This window comes from Malurus melanocephalus, unplaced genomic scaffold, assembly GCF_030028575.1.
Source record: "Malurus melanocephalus ecotype Western Australia unplaced genomic scaffold, MMel_1.1 scaffold_70, whole genome shotgun sequence".
NCBI classification, from domain to species: Eukaryota; Metazoa; Chordata; class Aves; order Passeriformes; family Maluridae; genus Malurus; species Malurus melanocephalus.
In genome coordinates this window covers 381,472-403,125 of record NW_026623302.1, presented here as the reverse complement: position 1 = coordinate 403,125, position 21,654 = coordinate 381,472, and the positions used below count along the sequence as shown (strand labels likewise).

At 44.3% G+C, this 21,654-nt stretch overlaps 1 protein-coding gene across 2 annotated transcripts in view; it reads left to right on the top strand.

The window, feature by feature from the left end:
• MTUS2 (microtubule associated scaffold protein 2) overlaps positions 1–21,654 on the top strand; it is a 265,702-nt gene that overhangs the window by 238,888 nt on the left and 5,160 nt on the right. For both annotated transcript variants that reach the window (XM_057366671.1, XM_057366672.1), the window contains 7 exons: positions 2,692–2,758; positions 8,920–9,134; positions 12,298–12,403; positions 14,174–14,247; positions 15,677–15,775; positions 16,114–16,233; positions 18,599–18,696. In XM_057366671.1, the coding sequence (XP_057222654.1) occupies positions 2,692–2,758; positions 8,920–9,134; positions 12,298–12,403; positions 14,174–14,247; positions 15,677–15,775; positions 16,114–16,233; positions 18,599–18,696 (779 nt within the window). The remainder of the gene's footprint in view (positions 1–2,691; positions 2,759–8,919; positions 9,135–12,297; positions 12,404–14,173; positions 14,248–15,676; positions 15,776–16,113; positions 16,234–18,598; positions 18,697–21,654) is intronic.

Genomic DNA, 21,654 nt, shown 5'->3' with positions numbered 1-21,654 from the left:
GGTTTCTTATCCATTTGTTTTGGGGAAGTTTTCCTTGTGTGCTTGTGAATTTTGCTGAATAAATTCCCTTGTGTGCTTTGATGTTTTGACACTGGATGTGCAGRAATCTCAGCACTGAACCTGACAACTTTACATTCTGCAGTGATATCCAGTTTTACTCTACCTAATGTTTGGTTTCTTTAGTGCTGGCATTTCCAGTTCCYTGCCTATCCTGACAGTGAAGTGCTGCTTATCTGCAGAGCCACGCTGATGATAACAAGCAGGGCCTTTTTTGTTTCGCACTACTGTCATGCTCAGTGTCACAGGAACATGTGCAGGCCACATCTATCACGTCACACYGACAAAGCAGGTTGCAGTAACAGAAGATGTCAGGGATTTGGGAGTTCACTGCACATCCAGAAATCCACAAGGCTGCTTTGATGATTAGCCAGAACTGCACCTTGCTTCTCTTGCAGAAAAGGAAGATAAACGCTCTTGTGCTCTTGTTCTCTAGAAGAACCTTCTGACAGAGGGACTACTTGAGGTCTTGGCACTGAGGGCAACTCTTGCACATCTGACCTCCCAGGAAACATAACCATGAGGTCCCAAAGAGTAGACAGGAAGCTCTAATCAAAATAAAATACAATGCAAGAAGCATTGGCTGGGCAGTCAAATGACAGCAAAGGCACCTGAGGTGTGCCAATCTGGCTACTCAAGGTAGCCCCAGGGGCTGCTCTGCTCTGAAAACCACAGCCCCAGTGTGGTGGGAGGCCAACATGACCCCYGCTGTCCTGGTGGGTTGGTGTCCATACTGGAGCTTGAGTTATGGGACAGCATTTTTAGGCTGGCACCATGGCAATCCTCCACACTATTGCAGAGGATCCCACCACYGAGTGTCTTCAAGGGTAGGAAAAACCTTATCTAAGATAAAATATAATTTAAAATATGGAGTCTGTAATAGTTCTTATGGGGGATCAAAATTTTAAATATTTTTATTCTCTAAAATTTAATTTTTTTATTTTTTATTTTCTTCTTGTAAATAAAATAGTAACAATCCCACTGAGTTCTGCCTCTCAGTAGGTGCTGGTAATGATTTGTGCAGAGCTCCCTTGGTTGGAGTGGCGTTTGTTTCAGATAATGGGAGCTGGTAATTTGAGTGGGTGTTTCCCATCTGCAAGTCCTGCATCCAGTGTGTSCCAGTGCACACACCTTCAAGGGCACCAGGCCTGGCATTTTGTCAAGAGCACTTCTTGAAATGGCTCCAGTGAGTTAAACAGACAGTATGGGCAGGTGCAACAGCATTCTCCAAAAGGGGAAGGAAGCCTTACCCCTGTAAGGCTGCAGGTTTGGGAATCTATGTGAAAAGATCTGGCTTTTTAACACACCAGGCTCTATTTAGCTGGACCTTTTTTCCTCCATGTAACTTTTTGACTAATTAGAAAACAAAGAAGTCCATAAGAAGCCACATCATTTTATTGTGAGCCTAATGCATCTGGTCAGGATTGGACTGACACTGCAGTCCTGGCACACAGCCCCCTGTGCATTACTCAGCAGGGTATGGAGTTGACTGGAGGAGCCAGGCCTTGCCTTCCTGGCTTCTTCCCGGAATTGAATAAGAAAGATACCCACATCAACYGGGTCTCCTCAAGCTTTCAGGGCTCTCAAATCAGTTCAGTTTATCAGTCCATTTACAGCAAACTTTCTGGAAAGTCTGTCCCTTGGATCKGGTGGAAATCATCCCAAAAGGGCAATATGTAAAGGATTAATTCACATTCCAGATTCCATTATTCTGGTATTACCAGAAGTAAAGTCGTGTTACTTCTCTTAACAGAGTTGAAAGTAAGGTGCAGGGAAAATACACAGAAACGTAAGGTTCTGAATGTTTTTTCCACTTTCATTTTTCTAATATAGAACTGGCTTGCTATGTATCCTGTAGCCAAACTAATCCTGTCTGTGCCCTAGATTTTTATTAGCCTTGCTTGCTTCTTACAGAAAGATTTTGTTTCTRGGACTCCTTCTAATTCCATTTACAACTGTACTGCCTTTTCTCTTCAATATGATTTTTCTGTAGTGTCCTTTAAGGATGCTTGGTCTTTTCTAACCTGGGATATATTTATAGTAACCTGATCTAATTTTACTAATCATTAGTGATCTTCCCTGCAGGATATGTTCCCTTCTCTTCTTTCTAAYATGATTCACAATGCATCCCAATTTAAAGTGCCTGTATGATTGAACTGTTATGCTGGGATTTATTGTGCTAAATCAAACCCCAGTGGATGGAGATAAGAATTTTATTTGTCAGTTTGCAATGCACTTGTCAAATCTGCTGTCAAAGTCTTTGCATTTTAGTAACAAYGCCTTAGCATTGCTCATGTAAATGTGTTTTAATTTTCCTTTAGCAAATTCATCTGTTTTATTTCTTAAATATTCAGATTTCTTTTGAAACTAGTCAAGGAAAGAAGCCTTAATAAATAAAATCACAGAAATAAATGTGGAGACATGTAAGGTATTTGTAGCCAGTGAGTTGTGGCCCCTAAGCATCATTTAAATATTGAATGAGTTCATTATAATCCCACTCCCCTCCCCTAAAAAAAACCAAAATATAGTATCAAGAATCAAACCTAATCTGCTTTACTAAATGAACATGTGAAAGTGCTTATCTGGGATAAACCTGGCTACTATACATATTTCTCTCTCTTTTTCCTCAAACAGAATGAAAACGCCCTTGCGAAAATAAAGGAGTTAGGAGTCGAGCTTGCAAAGATCAGGGAGGAAGTTGGTAAGTAGCACAAGAAAAGTGACAACAAAGTGATTTTCTCACTTTACATGAAAGCAGTTATTATGATTATGTTTGGCCTGGTCCTGGGGAACCTGCACACATGTGATGAAGTGTCTTCTGAAACCCAGTCACCAAAGGGTTTTGTGACTTTGCAGCGATCCTTGATTTCACCACTTTGCTGTGCTTTGAGTTCATCAACAYATGTTGGAGTCAGTTGTGCATCATTTTTACTAGACAAATTTTTCTTCATAAATGCATAGCTTCTGTCTTCAAACACCAGAACTGCCGAGGAGAAAACACAGTGTGATGAGAAGTGGGACCATTGCAGTGCATAGTGACTGGGAATGCATCACTTAGGAATATTTGCATGTTTTGCAGTTCAGATACAAACTGAAGGACACCAAGCTCAGAATTTGCTTATTAATATCTYTAAGGTCTCTTCTTGGTTGAAAGACAGCAAAAGAAATGCATCCCGTTTGGTCTGTGTATTCTCTGYATATCAGCATGCCCCTCTTTTCCTTTTTGGTTTCTGATCTAGACAGGAGAGAGAATGTAACAATATTGCCACTCCCTAGAGAAAAGWTGGGTTTTCCTCTGGCTTCAGTCAACAGGTTGAGCTTTTCTGGGCTTAAATCTCCCCAGAATGAGTGTGATGTTGGATTGATCTACCCCAGGGCAAATGGAGGGGAGGACCCCTGGGTCAGGGGACACCATGAGTACCCAAAGGTGTYGGAACCACTGAGAACTGAAGTTGAGAATAGGGGGAACATTTCAGCTTTCCCTGCATATGGGAGCCCAGTTGCTGGGTCACACATTGGGCACAGATTGTGCCACGTGGCCAGAGGGTGACATGGCCAGCAAAGGAAGGCTTAAGCCAAACACCTGTGGGATGGGCAGAACTGCAGATCCATCCTGTGATTTGCCTTCACCTTGCCCATGACAACCCACTCCARAAAAGCTGAGCACAGCCCTTTTCAGATGTCCAGCAGCTTGTGCTCCCTGCTTTGCATCTCTGAAATTTTTTGTCTGATTATCATTTCATAGAGAGCTTTATTGTCCCTATGGCCAATTTATGCTAAAGCAATAAGTCCAGTCATTCCCTGATGCCTGCTTTGATCCATCCACTGCATTTCTACAGTCTTACAGAGGAGCTGTTGCCCCTGGTGCTTTCTTCAGGCAGGGCACATCTGAAGCTCCCAGTTCAATACATGTGAACCACTCCTTGTTTGAAAGGGTTCAAATTTGCCTCAATGTTGCAGGTTGGGTTTGCTCATTTTCATGAGTCCTTTCTTAAGTRGCAGTGACATGGGAAGGAAAGAGAGGTTCATGGCTGGAGATGAGGAGCTCTGCTTCCATTTATACCRTGTTTGTACAGCTGAAGCGAGTACAAATCCCTGGTGGTTTTGCTGGAGCAGAACTTTGCCAAGGACATGATGCATGTCTGTCAGAGAGTCACAAGGCAGCATGTTCAGTACCAGCAGATCACTSCACTGCCTGCCCCTGCCATTGCCCTTGCACTGCAGCAGCAGACCCTTCCTCTGCACAAAGATGAGTCCTGATAGCACATGTGGGGACAGTTTTGGCAAGAACCACAGACATCCCAGAAAAGCACCCTGAGCTGTACTGCTTCAGATGGGAGATAAGCTGTACAGGCATATGGGCTCTCTTCCTCAGAATGGGAAAAGATGGTGTGAGAGAGTCCTTTCCGCAGTGGTCCTGTGGGCATGTGTAATGGAGAGGAGTCATTWGGCCATCTCTTCCTCTCATCCCTCTGGAAGACACTGAGACGCTGAGCAGAGGCTGTTTGGTTTTCTCCACCTACTTGGTGGAGATAATCTGCTCTGTGCAACCCTGAGATGCAATATGGCCAGGTAGAAGGACTCCCATTAGGGATGAACAAAAAGATTAACATGTGAAGCTATTAGACTTCAGCAGGATGTGAAAAAACTCATCAGCAATACAAATCATGGTATATATTCCTATATATGGAAGGTAAATGTCTATGTTTTTTAGTGTAAGTAAAAACTTGCAGCACAGTCTGTTTTCCTTTGGTACAAAATTATAAAACTTAATTTTGTGAAACAACCAGTGTTTTGAAATTGTGGACAAGGGGAAATGGTAAATGCCATGTACATGAGACATTTCTCATCAGTGCAGCTCTTTGCAGTCTCTAAAGCAGTTCAAGCTGAGGTKGTTACTGGAGACATGAGGGTGCTACTGGAGACATGCAGCCCACCTGTGCTGGTGCTATTAGGAGGATTATTTTGGCCTCACTATCAAAAGAATCAGTGTGTGGTACAATATTGCGCAAGATTTATGCAAATCAAGAATGAAACAGTCTTTTATTTGACAATGGCAATGTTGGGTGATTCTTTGAAGAAATTCAGGGAAAGTCAGAGCATGCTATTTTGACAACAACCAAGCTGTCATTTTGACTTGCCTCTGTCACTTTAATAAGTAGTTTCTCATTATTTAAAAATAACCAGCCCAGTTAAACAGCATGGGTGTTGGTCAGAAATTCCTGATTTCTTATGTGTAAATTCACCATGTCACACTCAGTAATGCAAAAGCCTGAATGAATCAGTTAAACAAGGCTGGACTAGCCAGGGTTGATACAGACAGTGTGTCCAACATTTAGTTGTTTGGGCAATAGCTGTAATTCAGGGTTGCAGTTTGGGTGCTGAATGTGCTTGGTTTTCACAGCAGTCTTTGTTAACTTCAACAGAAACTACAGGATTCTGCTATGCAAACCAATGAAATTACAAAAGAGAACTCACTGTTCAGAAAAGTTTAAGGAAAATTCTTTTGGTAAATAAAACCATCACTGAAGCAACAGCAGTGATGGACCGTGTGTAAAATTGCTTAGGGAGATCTGCATCCTTCTGGAGCCAGGCAAAATATTGAGGTTCAGACAACACCGTCCACCTTTACCCCCAGCACTGCTGTGGAAGTATCACACCTCATCTCACAACCAGCATGGGTGAAATAGAAAAGTGATTCTCCCTTCCCAGCCCTGGGGAGGAACCTTGGCCTCTATAAATGCTGAGGGACTTGTTATTTTAAGCAGTAAGATTTGCTCATGCATTTTGCTAGAAATAGCAAGGCTAGGAAAACATGACAAGCAGTCATTCTACACTCAAGACACTGAACTTTATAAATTATAAATATAAGCACTTTTCAGCTGCAACACTGAGTCTCTTGAAATAAAGAGGTTTTGATTACCACCTGTTTCCCTTCAAACTAATGGAAATTAAATGCGAAAATTACCTGCTCCTTTGCTGTCAGACCAATGATGTGAAGTGAGTTGAGAGGAGGTATGGAGATGCATAAAAAACCTAGATGAAGGGAAGACGATCAGATGGCAAGTTTAAAATTTGTATTGCCCATGTTCATGAGCATTTGGCAGCCAAAGCCTGTGTGCCATCGCCTCCTGGATATGCCTCCCAATAGAGGGCACTGAACCTGAGTGTGGTGACTGTGACTCGTCTGTGAGTCTGGGGCCAAGGGTCAGCAAGAAGAGCCCATTTCCCATGTCAGAAGGAAACAGTCCCTCTGTGGGGCCACAGACACCAGCCCTCAGTTCCCACAGGAGCTGCACCCCTGAATGCAGAGTGCCAGGGCTGGGAAGGCGCTGGGATGGCAGTGTGTAGCACACAATTGTGTGTGGTGGAGGGAGGTCGGCCCAGTAGTGATAACCACCTTTCCCTCACCTTCCCAGTGCAGCCTGAAGTGGGTTTTGCTCATCTCTTGTGCAATCAATGCCCAGGGAGTAGGGAAGCTGCTGTAGTTGGTCTCATTTATCCCAGCATGCTTTCATCCCAGGAAATGCCCTGTTGTATCAGGATCATTTTCTGCCTGTAAGCAACATTGGCGATACCTGCAGAGAAGGAGAAGGAAAACCAGGGTGTAATTTACAAGTTGTGCTCTGCTTGTCTGGCTCCATGTCAATAATACATCCATATAACTTTTTGTAGTGATTTTTTTCTTTTTCTACAAGAGTATCTCTCATTAACAGTATCCCTGTCTTGATGCCTGAAAGTAAAATTCACAGTTTTCCAGCAGCATTAGCAGCTCTTTTGTTCAGGCATCTGCTGTGGGGTCCCTGCTGGAGATGACACAGCTGTTTCACCAGGAGGACACAGCTGGCTCCAGCAAGGTGAGTTCTCCCACGCTGGTTCCTGCTCTGTGGGCTGGAGCGCCACAGACCTTGGGGCTCCATGGCTGCTGCCTTCTGCTACGCCTGTCCCAGGTCAGCCAGGCCTAAATGCCCATATTCCTACTAAGAAGAGATTCAGTTTTTCCTCAACACTTCAGTCCTCAGCCTATTTTAATCTGAGACTTATGGTAGGGGTCAATCCTTCTCATTAGAGGTGTTTGATATTCAGTATAGGGCAAATTTCCTGAGCAATAGCCTCCTTTTCTGCTTCCAGTGGCATAGCTGGGTGAATGGGGAACATGCCATGCAAGCTCACTTTCCCTGCTTCCCTCTTCCCTCCATTTTGCACCTGCATCAGGGTCTGATTTATGAACAGTTTTGTATTTCAGGTTACAGGATGTGTAACCTGAAATGTGATGTGATGGACTTCCATTTGGTTAGAGCACGTTGTTTCATTGCCCAGCCCTCCCTGTGTGCTGGATAATCTCATTAGAGAGGCTGGAGAGAGATGGGGTTCATTGCAGCTCCTATTTAAAGCTTGAGTAAGTTTGAATTCTACTGAAGGCAGAGCTGCAAGCATTACCCCTCCTGCTCTGGGTTCACTTTACGTGCCAAAGATAATAAAAAAGCAAAAAGCAAGAGAGAGGGTTTACAGCTGTAATTCAGACTGCCAGGGGACAAGACATTCCAGCTAATGTACCATTCAATTTTGGATATAAGGCAAGTGGGAAACCTTTCTGTGTGCTGCTACTGAGGTGCTAAACTCAGGAGCAGAGAGATTGATAGGGACAGAGTCCCTCAGAGTGCTCCAGAAAATATCAGGATCAGAACAGGAGCTCACTAGTGTTTATCTGTCTGGACATATCGAGCATGTGTGGATATTGGTGCCCTGTAAGTGTGGAAGCAGAGCTCTAAACAGGGCGAAAAATAGATTTGGAGAAGGGAATGGTTAGTTTGGGTGCCCAAATTACCTTACACGGGTGCATCTAACATGAGCTGTGGCTTTTTCCACCTAACATGGGAAAAAAATGAGCATAGTCTGACACCATAATAAAAAGAGGCAGGAAAATACAGATATTGAACAAATATGTGGTCATAGAATAAACATGGATTTGAAGCATTCAGCAGGGAGACAGCAGCTCCCAATCCTCTGAATTACAATGCCATACAGGTCTGTGCATGACATGCATTTTGAAAGGCAAAGGAAGGATAACTATGCAGACAGTTTGTTCAAAAAGCTGATCATCTATGGGTCTAAATCAGAAAGAAGATCTAACACTACCATTAGAAACCCATTTTCATTTTCTAGTGTCCTGAGTGTTACGGTCATGATAATTTTAATCACTTGTTACCTGTTTGAGCTTTACAAGGGAGCAAAATTGCTCTTTAAAAATAGTCTGGCTCATCTTGTCCAACTTGCATCAAGTCTCCAGTGTCTGGATTTATTGCAACTGCTCTTTAGCAAAGCAAAAGGCTGAGGACACATTTTGTTTGTGACACTGCTTTCCTGGGACCTGGGGAACAATAAAGGTGAGGAACCAAACGGGGAAATGGACTGATTATCATTGACTTGACAGAACTGCTGGAAAACAGTAAACGTGAATTGTGAATTTTGAAACATAGTCCCTGGGTTAGTTCACTAGAATAACAACGTCACATTTTCTGACTGCCTTCAGCATCAGCCTTTCCTTTGTGCTCTCTGATGCCATAAAGCACACAAGATAGTGGTTTGAATACACAAATACTTTCAGCAAATGTGCCTTGGTAGATTTGAATGGAGCTAGAGACAGACTTATGGGATGATCAGCTTCTAACAGCTTGAAAATGGGATGTATGAGATACACATGCTTCTGGTCAAGCAGTCAGTCATACCCCTGTACAACATGTGCACAGAGTGGGCGAGAACCCCACTCAYTGCTCTAGAGCTCATTGCTCTACAAACAGCCCTGGTGCCCCTGCTGGTGATGGCAGTTCAGAGCCAGACTGTGTGGTCCTGTCTCCACAGACCTCAGCACGGCAAGATGGAAGAAAATCCTGAGCGAGAAGGAGGAGCTGGAGAGGTGCTTCGAGGAGGAGGGGAAGCAACTCCGCCGGCAGCAACGGGAGGAGATGCAGGCATTGGAGCAGCGGCTGCAGGAGGAGTACAACACCAAGAAGGAGAGCCTGCAGGAGCAACACAGGCTGCAGCTGGAACAAGCCAAATTGCAGCATCAGGATCAGGTCAGTCTGCACCTGCTGCCTTTGAGGAGTAGTCCGTGCTAGTCTTGATTGGGTTATGATAATGAAATATATTGACCACTCCAGCATGAAGACACTGGTAATGAGTTATGACTGTAAAAATGTGTCCCTGACATTCTTTACTGGTGTTTCTCCCTATTAGTTCTCTGTTTTTCTACMCAGTAGTCTGTTACATGGCCATGTCTTATCCTCACATGCTTCCTGATGTTTACAATAAAAATATCCAGATCAGCTCTGCTGCCCACACATACCTTGCTCCTCAACCCACCCATTTTAGTCAATTTCTGACTGAAACCAAGGGTTAACAAGAGCCTGTTCCACACGGGWAAGGCCAGCAGAACCATGCCCACTGTTATTTGCAATGCCAGTCAAAGGGCAATGCAGTGAAATGATGGCACTCATGCAACACATGCAGCATAAACACCAAGCACATGATACATACCASGTCCCCTGACTGCTGCCCCTCCATCTAATCTCATCTCTTGGACTGTGCATCCCAAGTGTTTCTCCTTGCTTTGCTTTCTGAATGTAGGGAGGAGTACTCTCACAAGCAGCTCCTTTTGTCTACTTTTGTCAGAACAAACACTGTAACKCACCTTTGGGCACCTCTCATGTGCTGGCAGAACATCCTGCTCTGGACTATGGCAATGGTGCCTTTACCTGGCCTTTTTCCTGTTTTGCCTTCATTGAGCAGTGGATTCAGTTCTGATACTTCCTGCTGCAACTTTTACTCACTACCCAACACTACAGGTCACAGGTTTCAAAATATTTATCTGTAAATGATTARGACCTGTGCTGAGCCATCTTTTGGTTCTCATTTCAGTTTATGCAAGTTGGTTCTCTTGCAATGTCCCTCAAAATTTCTGCTTTTCTTTCTGATATGAAGGAGGGGCTGTGTTCCCAAATGCCTTGACTATTTTATTCCTTTCACTGTRTCAGCATGTCAGTCTGTCTGGTAGAAGATGTTGGCTCTTGCTGCAAGGTTTGCCCCTCCTGGATCACCAGGCATCAGCATTTGTGAAGGAATTTGTTAATTTTTTGCTGAAATAGCTTAGCTCTGCTACTCTTGGAAGTGTTTCTGCAAGCTCTCAGGATCAGAGCTCCATAAGCCCTGATTTCTGAAGGTAACACAAACATTCCTCTACAGCTTTGAGAGTGCTGCKGTGACCCTAGTATCTCAGAGTTTTAGCCCACATTTTCAATTCATAGCTCAGTTAGCATGATGAGTTGTTACAGGTTTTCCCTTTGAATTCCTACTCCGCTGTACACCCATCCTGTATTGAGCACTGTCGGATCAGGGGAGACTAACAAACCATGCTGGAAATCTGCTCACCAACMATGTTTCTTGGCCATTGGATCTTTTAGGCTGTATACATGAAAAAACCTTTGTCCTTGAGCTGCCCATCTGCATGGGGGGATTTGAATTTGCATTCACGAAGGCAATAACAATGGCAAAGTCCCACTGACCATGGATCTGCATGTATTTCTGTATCCATACATCTAATTTGGAAGATAGTCATCACACTTTCTCTGCTCAGCTCAAGCCGTTTTGTCCAGTAAYGCACTGAACTTCACCTGCTAGAGCCTTCTCTTCATTTTACTTTATTAAGCCTTAAAAACCCCACCTGAAGTCCTTTCCACAGCCAGAAATAAATATGACTTGTGTTTACTTGATCAAGCCTGCAGAATAAGTTAGTRGTGAAGTTGGAACTAGCATTTAAGAGATCCCCTTCCTAGTTCCAAGTTGACTATCTACCACAAAAAACTGTAGACGGGACATCACACCGGAAGATTAAAAAGAGTCATTTGGGATGTGGATATGAAACACACAGAAAAATCCCTACAGATCATTTGGAATATATTTAATTGGCTTTATAGATAAAYAACTTGCCAAGGATGGTGGCAGCAAGAAGAGACTCCTTCACCTTCGTTCATATGGGGTGCTGTCCAATTGAGAAGCAATTAGCGTATGACTGAAGAATTAAGCAAGGGAAAGGTAAAGAACATGGCAATGCTCATGGGGTTTCARCTGACAGACATCATGTACAAGGGACACTGTGCTCTGGGAAAAGTCACATGGTAGTCCTTGTCCCATTAGTAGCCCTTTGAGTCCTCTGCYCCCCCACCTTTCTCAGCTCTATCATGCAATGTATCAGGAGGCTGAGTCCCCATTATTTTACAGTTTTTCACCACTGAGTTGTTTCCTACATTAGTATGAAAATTAGTTCGGATACTTTTTCATTCCTAAATTTAAATGCCTAGTTTTCATTCTAAGAGCATGTTGTCTCTAATGTAGTTGGACATTTTGCTTCTGGTGGGTTACCTAATAGATATTTTTGACAGTTAAAAGCAGTGAAGTAACTTTTTTTCTAGTCAAGGCAAACTCAGCTGCAGCAACTTTCTGCCATTATTTACATAATTGTGAGCAAATAAAGCTGTTTAGAGTCAAGCCATTTAGACATGAACAGCTRTTTCACTGTAAACATAAAATAGTTTGATCCTCTGCCTTGCCAGATATGACAGATAATACTGTGTTAAATGTAGGGAGTAAGATCATTTTGTTTACAAACCCCAGAAAAGCAAATCRATGCATTGGATTCAGAAAGTGCTCTGGACCACTGACTTAATTCTGATCACCACTTCTCATTGTAGTTCATTAATGATGCAGATCAAAACACCATCATTAGGGATCTCACTTTGCCTTTAGCCAAGTCTGATAATAAACAATAGCTGAAGGAGTCCCAAACCCACTGTCTGCCCTGGAACACAGGCTKCCCACTGCCCTCTTCCAGCTGCACCATGACAGCTGTGGGCTGTGTGGTCATAATTATAATTTAGATTAATGGAATGTCAACATTTCTGAATATTTAATAAACAGCATCTCCAGCTAAGGGCTTTTTGACATTTTTCTTTCTTATGTACCTCTTCATCACCATTAAGCTAAAAGAATAAAATACTCTCAGCAGTGACTACATGCTACCACTCAAGGCATCAGCATGGCCAAGCTGACTCAGGTGCTGGAAATGTCAGATTCAACAGATCCTTTGCTGCTTCCAGCTCACTGGAGCTCTCTAGCAGTGGCTTGCCAGTGTGCACAGCATGTCTAACTGTGTGTCCATGTCTGTGCTCWTTGTCATTGGAACAGGTGGAAGATATCACAGCTGTCCATGAAGCTGCGATGTCACAGCTGGAAAATAACCACATAGTGGCCATTACAGTACTGCAGGATGAGAATGACTGCAAGATTCAAGGTAAGCCAAAGGCAGCCCAGCAGCTACACATCTATTCCAGAGCAGGAATTAATGCTGCAGTGACACTGTKTTTCTTCCCCCAGAGCATATTAAACAGAAAATTTGTGTTGGTCTAGTGGTTTCATGCGGTGTGGACACCAGGTTCATGCTGGGACAGAGGGAGGGATGTCTACAGTCTGTACAGCATCTAACTTTGACCTGAGATTATCTGAGGGGGGTCTCTGGGTCAAAGATRAGGCTTTCCCTATGTGTTGCTGAAAATAGCATCCAAATTCCACATCACTTCACACATATACTTTTTCAAGAGCCTAACCCTCAGTGCTCAAGAGGCTAGAGCTCTTGGGATATCTCTGAATTTAGGTGCTTAAATGCTCACACTGCTTCTAAAAACAGGATTCATTCTTTCCAGTATCCAGTGTCTGGCCATGCTGAGCAGACCAAAGCCACACACGGGTGTGAATCTGCACCTCAGCACTGTTATCTTTGTTTGGTGTTACAGTCTGGCCACAGGACTGGTGCTGCAGATTGAGCTGTTTCCTCCCTGCCAGTTTGGTRTCTAAACACATACCTCTGTGCATGTTTTAGCTGACATTCAACAGTTATCTGTACAATCTCCTCATTTTTTCTACATTTTAAATATCTCTAGTGGGTTTTCCCACTTTTCCCAAACCAAGCCATGTTGCTTAGCTCTGCAGTGTGTCAATTAGAGACACAGTCCAGAGYATAACGTGAACTGAGAACAGTCTATTCCCCTCTCTCATGGACAGGGAAGGTATCTAACATAGCATTTGTAAATTAACATATGCCATTTTGAAAATAAATAAGTAAAAAGCTGTTTCTTGCTGGAGGATATTCTTTTCTCTCCACTTTTATTAGTATTTTCTGATGGCWAAATTCAGTTGTGGCTCATCAAGGKTCTGGTGGCCAAAGTTTGTGCYCCCTGCTCCTTGTGCGGGTCTGAAATGCCCTCCTGTGCCTGGAAAAGGCACTGCAGCCGCTGCGGGCGAGCGCGCTGTGCCCGGCGCTGGAGCGGCGGAATCAYCTTTGCTGTGGCTGCGGCTGCTGAGCGGCGCTCAGAGGACAGAGCCCCTGGCCTTGGGGGAAAAACCAAAAAACGCAGTGTCCTTAKACTAAAAATGCACCTGCTACTACTGTTCTGAATGACATCTTGATGTCATTGCTTAAACTTCATTTCACCTTGTTTATTAAACTTTTGGTTATTAGTATGTCCAGGATGAGAAATTCAAGCAGAAAAACCTTTCACCATATTTTTTTATCTTCTCTGTCAGTCTCACTACTGGAATAAACTTCTTAAATCATCGGCCACGGCTTGGGGAGAAGCAGATCTGAGGTGGTGGCCCTCCTCTCTATCTCCCCAARGAAATTGCAACCCAAGCTTTTAAATGTATCTAATTTAAAGTTCTTTGATCTAGGGATACTCACTCTGAACTGGCAAATGGCCCATTGCCAGACTGACCCCTATCAGATCAGAGTACCTGGGGAGCTGGGAATTCTGAGCAGTTCTAAAAAATCAGAATCTGGTCACATAGAAATAGAGGCTTCTGCAAACAGTGAAAGATCAGGAAAATTCTGATTTTCAGGACAATTTACCTAACGTCACAGAGCATATTGCAACCACTTTCCTACTCTGTTTCCATATCCTGAAACTGCATCGCATCCCAAACTGTGCTTGACTCACAACACGTGTGCTCTCAGACCCTGGTTTGCTGGATWTCACTCAGTAACGTCATGTCTGTGTAACTTCTCCAGAACTGAATACTGCTCACAAACAGGAAAAGGCACAACTGGAAGAGACTTTTGAAAAACTGCGTCTGTCACTCCAGGTTAGTGGTTTCTTTATTCCCCACCCTGTAATGAGGCTGTGGAGCAGCTGATGGGGCAGCCCCAGATGTGTTGCCTGCTGCCAGAACACCAGGCTGTTGTCTCTTACCAGCTTGGTGCTCTCATGCTCTGCCTGTCCAAACTGGGATCTAGAAGCAAACCCTCAGGATTTTTCTTCCCCCTTGCCTGGTTCACAAGAGAGAGACAACCCAAAGGAACAAAAAAGCATCTGGATAAAGCAAGAAATGTCTTTTTTTTGTCTTGCTGTCTGCTGGCAAATTTGAGCCCTTCCCTGCACGGCTGGGAGAGCTCTGGCACCTGCAGCAGCTGTGAGCATCAYCTTGTCTACATGGTACCCACCAGCAGACACTCGCAGGGCTCAGAAACAGTGACCTCTCCTTGCCTGGCCCTGTGCCTGTGTTTATGCTTTAGACTCCTCCCTACTGCCTGAACGTGGGAAAGCCGGTGTCATGCTGTAGACACACCTCCAGTCCCAGTGGAGGGCAGTGGAGCCCCTGCTGTGGCTGCCCCAGGGCTGGCTCAGCCCCGCACATCACAACTCTCACATCCCACAGTGTAACACCAAGGTCAAGATCATCTAATCCTTCTAAARCTCCATGCTGTTCTCACTCCTTAGATGAAGAAATCCCGAGGAGCAGAGGGCAGAATTGTGGCCCTGTGACACACACTAAGTTTGGAAATGTTGTGTGAACAAGTAAAGATGCCACATCAAATAATGCAAGCCCTGTTTGATTTCATAGGTGGAGATGAATTACAATTTTTAAACGCCCTGACTCACACATATTGTTGAACTGCTGCGACAGCTTGGGGCCTGTCAGCAGTTTTGCAACAAGGGCTGACTGATGTAATGTTSCAGACAAGAAACCACAACTGTGAAAGATAAAAATAACATTTTTCACAACAACTGTGGATTTTACAGGTGTTGTGTAGACAGAAATGCCTTTGATGGTAACCAAAATGCAATTGCTTAAATTAACATGTTGTTCCCATGTGTAGGTCTGAGATTAAATGATGATCATTTAAAGTCCRCACCACTAAATCATTATTTCTCGTTACCCATTAGAAGCCTAGAGAGGTGAAGGCAGCAGGTATCTACTGCCTCATTCAGACTCTTAGGATGATACAGTCATATGTGTGTTATAAATGCCAGCTTTCCAAGGAGGGACATGTTTATTCTCATTCAGCACAAGGTGATGCGGTGAYTTAGCATCAGCTGCAGGTGTTTCAGGGATTTTGTGATTTCCTGAGGCTTATGAAACACCTAATTCTATGTTCAAGTGGCCTTATATAAAAAAAATATCACCCTACAGAGGTTTCTAAGCCTTGTTTAGCTTCCCTGGTAGTTTGGAGTGCAGACTGACCTATATGAATGCAATAGGGTTGGTGTGTTAATTGGTGTTTTCCCTTCAGGACCAGATAGACACCCTCACCTTCCAGAATCAATCCCTTAAGGCCAAAGCAGACCGGTTTGAAGAGGCTCTGAAGAAAAACACTGAGGAACAACTGAAGGTAGATGGCAAATCTAGCTGCACAGGCACCACAATTCATGTTTCTAWGTATTACACATCATCTGATTCAATGAAGAGCAGTGGGATCCTCACTCCAGGGRTGGGGGGGCAGGTCCCAACTGAGACCCCAGACACTGAGCTCTGAAGAGGAGTCAGAAATCTTAGCCAAAGGGGTGTCAAGGACACTAAATCAGGGGTCAGAWGGCTTACAGAGGACCAGGTCCAGGTAGTTTTCACACCATTGATTCTCCTGAACCACAGGGTCACATTAAGGAATCTCTCTTATGGCTGAAGATGCATTTATGGCTGACGTATCCAAATCCCTGATGTATTTCCCAGATTGTGCGAGCTCCATATCTGCACTTAGAAAAAGATCTGAAGAGCTTAAAACATGTTCTGGAAATGAAGAAYCTCCAGATTCACCAACAGGAGAAGATGATTATGGAGCTAGAAAAACAGGTGAGTTGTAWTTTTTCCTACAGAGGAGACATCACAGAGGTAGTAAAGGAACAGTTTGGTTACAGCAGATGAACTTAAGAGTGSTGAGTTAACACATGAGGCTGGGACAAGACACAATCAAAGAGGTTCACATCCATTGAGCTGGATTCCAATGATTTTTCATACACTTCCTGCTCAGCATATTATGGTAGACAGTGAAGGGAGTGGGATAGGAAGAATGGAAGAAGAGGAAATTTGTGGTAGTGCAAGGTACACCAGCCATATGTACCATATGGCCTTAGTGGAGTCAGGTAGCCTTTTAGGGATGGAGAGGGCAAGTGGAGGAAGACTGAGCCATGGTGTGTCTTGGTGCTCCTCCTTCAGGCACTTAGGGACCTATCTGTGAATTAGCAATACCCAGTAAGCAGTCCCTAGTAAGGCTTGTACTAGAAAAGATCTCTCCAGCCCTCCAGTTATTCTTTTCGGCAGGCTGTGCTGGTTTCTGATCCTTTACTTGTGGGATTCCCTAATGAAGAACTCCCTAGTTCGCGATCAATTGCATTTTTTGTAGGAAAGGGGATTAATTTTGTACAGCATAACCTGCAGTGACAGTAAAAGGCAGTGTGGTGACAGGACARGGCAATACCTCAGGTGGGAGCTGTGACAGCTGGTTCAGCACAGCATTCAGCAAGATTTATTTCCATTTACAGGGAAATTTGAGAACTCTGATGAAGATGCTTTAGTAAGTGGATGTAGAGAAAAGTGCCTCTTTGCAACTAAGGCTTATTATCTGTGTTCCTCCCAATGTGCTGCTCTTGGAGCTAATCCCACATTTGGAAACACTGGGAAAAACAAAAAATCCCAAACAACAGCCGATATAATTCCTGGTCATTTAGCTGCTTTTGCTCATTAACCATATACAAGTACACAGCCTCTCCCTGCCCTTTATCACAGTAAAACACCAGGTCTGCTGTGGTCCAAAGGTACAACTGCTTTCCATTTAAAGATACACCTTTGTAAGTGCCAGAACACCTGCAGGATATTTCCAAAYGCTCTGAAAGCTGGGGTGCCTCACAATGGAGCAAGAGGGCATTTCAACAACAGGGTCACCTCAGCTCCTTGGCAGCCAGAAGGGAGGCTGGAAATGAAGGTGGCATAGCTATTACTTATGAAAACTGATGAAGAAGCAGAGAGGGAGCCCTTWATGGTGATTTCTTTCTCAGAGCCTCTCAAAACAGGGCCAGAATCCATGTTCTACTCTAACAAAATATACTGGGAYAGACCACAATATCTGAGAATCAGGAGTATCCTTCACCATTACCTGCATAAACTGGAAAACACAACATAAAATTGATGTCTCCACCATTCAGTGTGAGTTATTGCTATCCCTGTGCACAGTATTTTGGTTCTTTATAAARGTTGGGAAATTCAATAACTGAGCTCACACAGAGATAAGGTTAAGGTTACCCTGTGCTATCTTGTTTTCTTTTGAAAATGTTGAATTMAGGAAAATTCAAACTGCTGGAAAACCAAGAACTAAGGTGATAAAGTATGTCAAATTCAAAGCTTGGGGGAAAACGGGGCAGCTGAGGCTGTGGAAYGGGCCTGTAAACATCTTACTGATGTTCTAATACACTGCTACTGGTATCCTCAAACTCTGCYCTTGAACTGTCCTGAATAAAAGCTACTTGTGCTTGGGATAGGATTCATTCCAATTAATTACAGTTTAAAGTTAAAGTACAGTTTAAAGTAAGGCTGGTTTAAGCCTGTCATTGAAATGGACGTTGTCTGCAGTAATGAGAAAAGTCTCCAGAGGCCAGCCCAGCTCATGAGAATGCAGCAGCACTCTAAGGCTGCTGCTGGGCATCATCTGCCCTGAAGGGTGATTCTTTCTTCTCCATAACTGAGGAATCACAATCCTGGAGGCTGGATGTCAGACTGTAATGTCTGGAAGATGTACATCACACCACCTTGCACTCCTCCTCCATCWCTAGACAGACCACAGAGCTGGGCAGCTTTCCATGCTGGCTATCCTCATGCTCCTCAAGTGTCACCAGGTAATGCTGGCTCCTTGGTGGACAAAAGTTGTGGGGGCACTGAGGAAAACATTTTTKGTGTTGAACAAAATTAAGACCCTCCTCCTCCTCAGTTAGAAGTAAGGGCTGGTTTAGCTTTGCCCCTGCTCAATGCTCTGTTGATGGCCTCGCTTACTTCACCATTATGATGTGGTGGTGTGAGTCAGATCTCAAATCTCAGCTGTTGTCAAGATAACCACCTCTACCTTTCCTCAAATTTTAGWAGTTGCCCCACAGACTAATATAGAATAAATTATCTTGGATCCAGTGCTGAGTGTTCTTCAGACTTAATTAACTTCCTTTTGCTGCAGGTTGAAAAAAATTTAAAACTGGAAGAAAAAATCACTATGCTGCAACAGCAGAACGAAGAACTCAGAGCCAGGATTGAGCAAAATACTGTCATAACAAGGTTTGTGCTGGTATTTGCAATCTCTCTGAGTTTGAAATGAGGCTCCAGGTCTTAACTGTCCAAGGCTGACACTTATTTCCTCCTGAAAGTATATTGGTGTCCTGCTCTGTTTTCTTTATTTAAAAAATATTTTTTTATATTGGGGTTTGCTTCCTTTAACATAAGGAAGGCTGTATTTTGTCTGTGTATTGCCATGAGTTTGACATGCTGATGAGAACAAGCTTGTCAGTGATTCTGATCTCAGTATCAGTGCCCTGAGACCCATTAGTCGGTGGATAATGAATATGGGAAATGAGAAAATCTTGGGTAACACACCTTAACGATGCCATTGTCACCTGGGYGGGATTATCCTTTGGCAGGTTTTTTCATCAGCACTGCTTTTTTTGCRATCTTGTCACAACGTGACAAGGGTGCCAAGACTCCTTAAGTTAGTCAGGTGAAAAATAAAGAGCCCTATCCCAGAAAGTTTRTATGATGCTGTAAAGCCAGAGACTGCAGCTGGAGCCAGGCAGAAGGGGTGCCAGAGGGAGAAGCTAGAACTGGTCTTGTCCCAATACTGCACCTACCTAGCTGTCATTGCATCCAGAAATTATTCCACTGGCCAAAAATGAAATTTAATTTTTAGGGGATTTTCTAAACTGTCAAGTGTCTCATCTCTGATTTTAGTTTTTGTCTTTCTCGTGCCTCGTTTCTTCACGACTCAGTCTTTTGAAWTTCTTTAAAGGCAGCATTGCTTGTACTAACATTCAAATTGGGGTGAGGATTATGTTTTCTCTCACCTGATTGTAAATACCTTGTAACAATGTCTGAGGTGSGTGTCTACAGCATTGCTGTGCTGCAGGAGGAAAACTGGTGATCTTTAACGTCTGGTTCACCAGWAGAGTTTGAGACACCTGCATTTGGGCTGGATAAATTGTGGCCTGGAAGTGGCAGTCTCTCTCCACGCCTGACAGCAGMTGGGGTGCCTGGTTCAGTGCTTGGCAACTCTGCATTGCAGCTTCCTGCCTGTGGCTGGRTGAACAGCACCCTCCCTCCTCTCCCTGCTGGCATCCAGCTGCAGCACTGTGCTCGTTGCCTGAAACCGTGTAGGTACTGCATCCGAAAGCACCTTTTAGGAGAAATTCTGAGTTTGAGGTCAGGCTGGAAAGTCACCTTCAAGGAGAATAATTTTCAACAGTAACTCTTTGGGTTCAGCTGTGGGGCAGCTATAGGGACAGCCAGGGCTTTAAAGCTGGAGTTATTAAAACATGCATTTTCCTGCCAGCAGTAGCCCGATTTGTTTGATTGCCGATTTCTGTTGTGCTGGCACTGCCTAGGAAGTGCAGCGTGAACGAGCTCAGGGMGCTGCCCTGGATTAGAGCAATTTCTGCCAACTTGCAGTTTGGGTGCCCAGGTRGCTGTGGCAGCCCAGCAGTGGCGAGAGGAGGGAGGGCAGCCAGAGCAAAGCCAGTCTCTGCAGCAGTCAGGAGCAGGGTCCCAGAGCCATTGGGAGCTCAGGGGTGCACCACAGAGATATTTCCAAATACAGCCAAGGGCAGGAACAAAGGGAAGGACAGGAGCCTTGTGGGTAGACCATGACCCAGTTTTGGATGCGGGAGCTCCACAGAGCCCCTGCTGGAACTTCCCCAMGCACTTGAATAAATCATCTGCTTTCCCAACATTTCAGATCCTCCCTCCAAATCAACCAGCATTTTTCTGGTCCTTTGGACTGGGGATGTCTGTAGAATGATACTTTCCAACACCCAAGAGATTAAGGTGACTTTGCTACCCACTGTTCCACGGCTCAGAACTTTCAGGGACYGGTGGAATAAACATATTCTTGATTACCTGAGCCACATTTCCATAGGAACTGAGGCTAAAAGAGCAGAAATTCTTTTAAAATTTTTTWAAACAAAATCAGAAATGCCAACCCCACCCTCTCATAGGCTTTTAGTGATTGGACCAGCAGTGCAAGACATATGCTACAACCTCAGACTACACCCAGAAAAGGAGTTGTACAGAACTTTTTRTGTGCATCCAAAATCCACACCCAGATGCTGCTGAACACTGAAAACACCTACGGGAAGKTTAAGTTCCTCCCTGTTCATTTCTATAAAATCCTAAATTGCCTGTAAATCAGGTTAGATGCCTGCCCAGAGCTGCCACATGTTGATCACATCAAGAGCTGGCTCYTGCCCAAGTGTAATGGGGCTGCAGAATCCTGGTGCTCCCACATGGATCCTTCAGGATTTAGGCGTTGTCAACACATGCCCAAAACATGTTTTGATCAGGTCCCACAGTCTACCTGCCCTGCYCCATTTGTTTCCAAACCAGTCTCCTGGTTAGATGAGTGCAGACTCACTAAGGCTGTGGTCCCCRTAGGAGATTTCCACACCCCAGCTCCCAAAAAGCCATTAAGTTATTGGGCATTCTGAGGAGAACACCTCCCTGGTTGTTCCTGGTGAAGTTTCCCTAGTGTTGGAGACAAGAATAGAGGATATTTTGGGACCAAGGAGAAAGGARCTGGAGAAGGATCCATAGCCTCTTTACAGAGCAGAGGGAAAACCTTGAAGCTAAGCTGTGACCTGCATCAGGAAATCAGCTAAAACCAGGAGCATGGAAAGGGCAGATTCCTTTCCCTTTGCATGCCATAGCAGCAAGTTGAAAAAAATCAAAGAATGCAACTGCTGTCATCACTCTTTGCGCTTGTTCTGACATTCTACAAGTGCCACAAGGCCAGGAAGAAAGGCTGGGGCTCATCCCATCTAAGCTTTGGCAGCTGAAAYGTCTCAAAGAGGTGTAGAGCAAACATAGGGGTGCATCTGGAGGCAGAGTCTGACACTGGGGGGAAGCTGTGGCTTGTGGAGATGCCTTTCTCAGCCAGCAGTGAAGAGACCTGGGGACAGCTGTGCCCCAGCTTCAGCAGCTCAGCTGCAACCCTAGGGGCAGGGGGATGGGATGGGATGGGATGGGATGGGA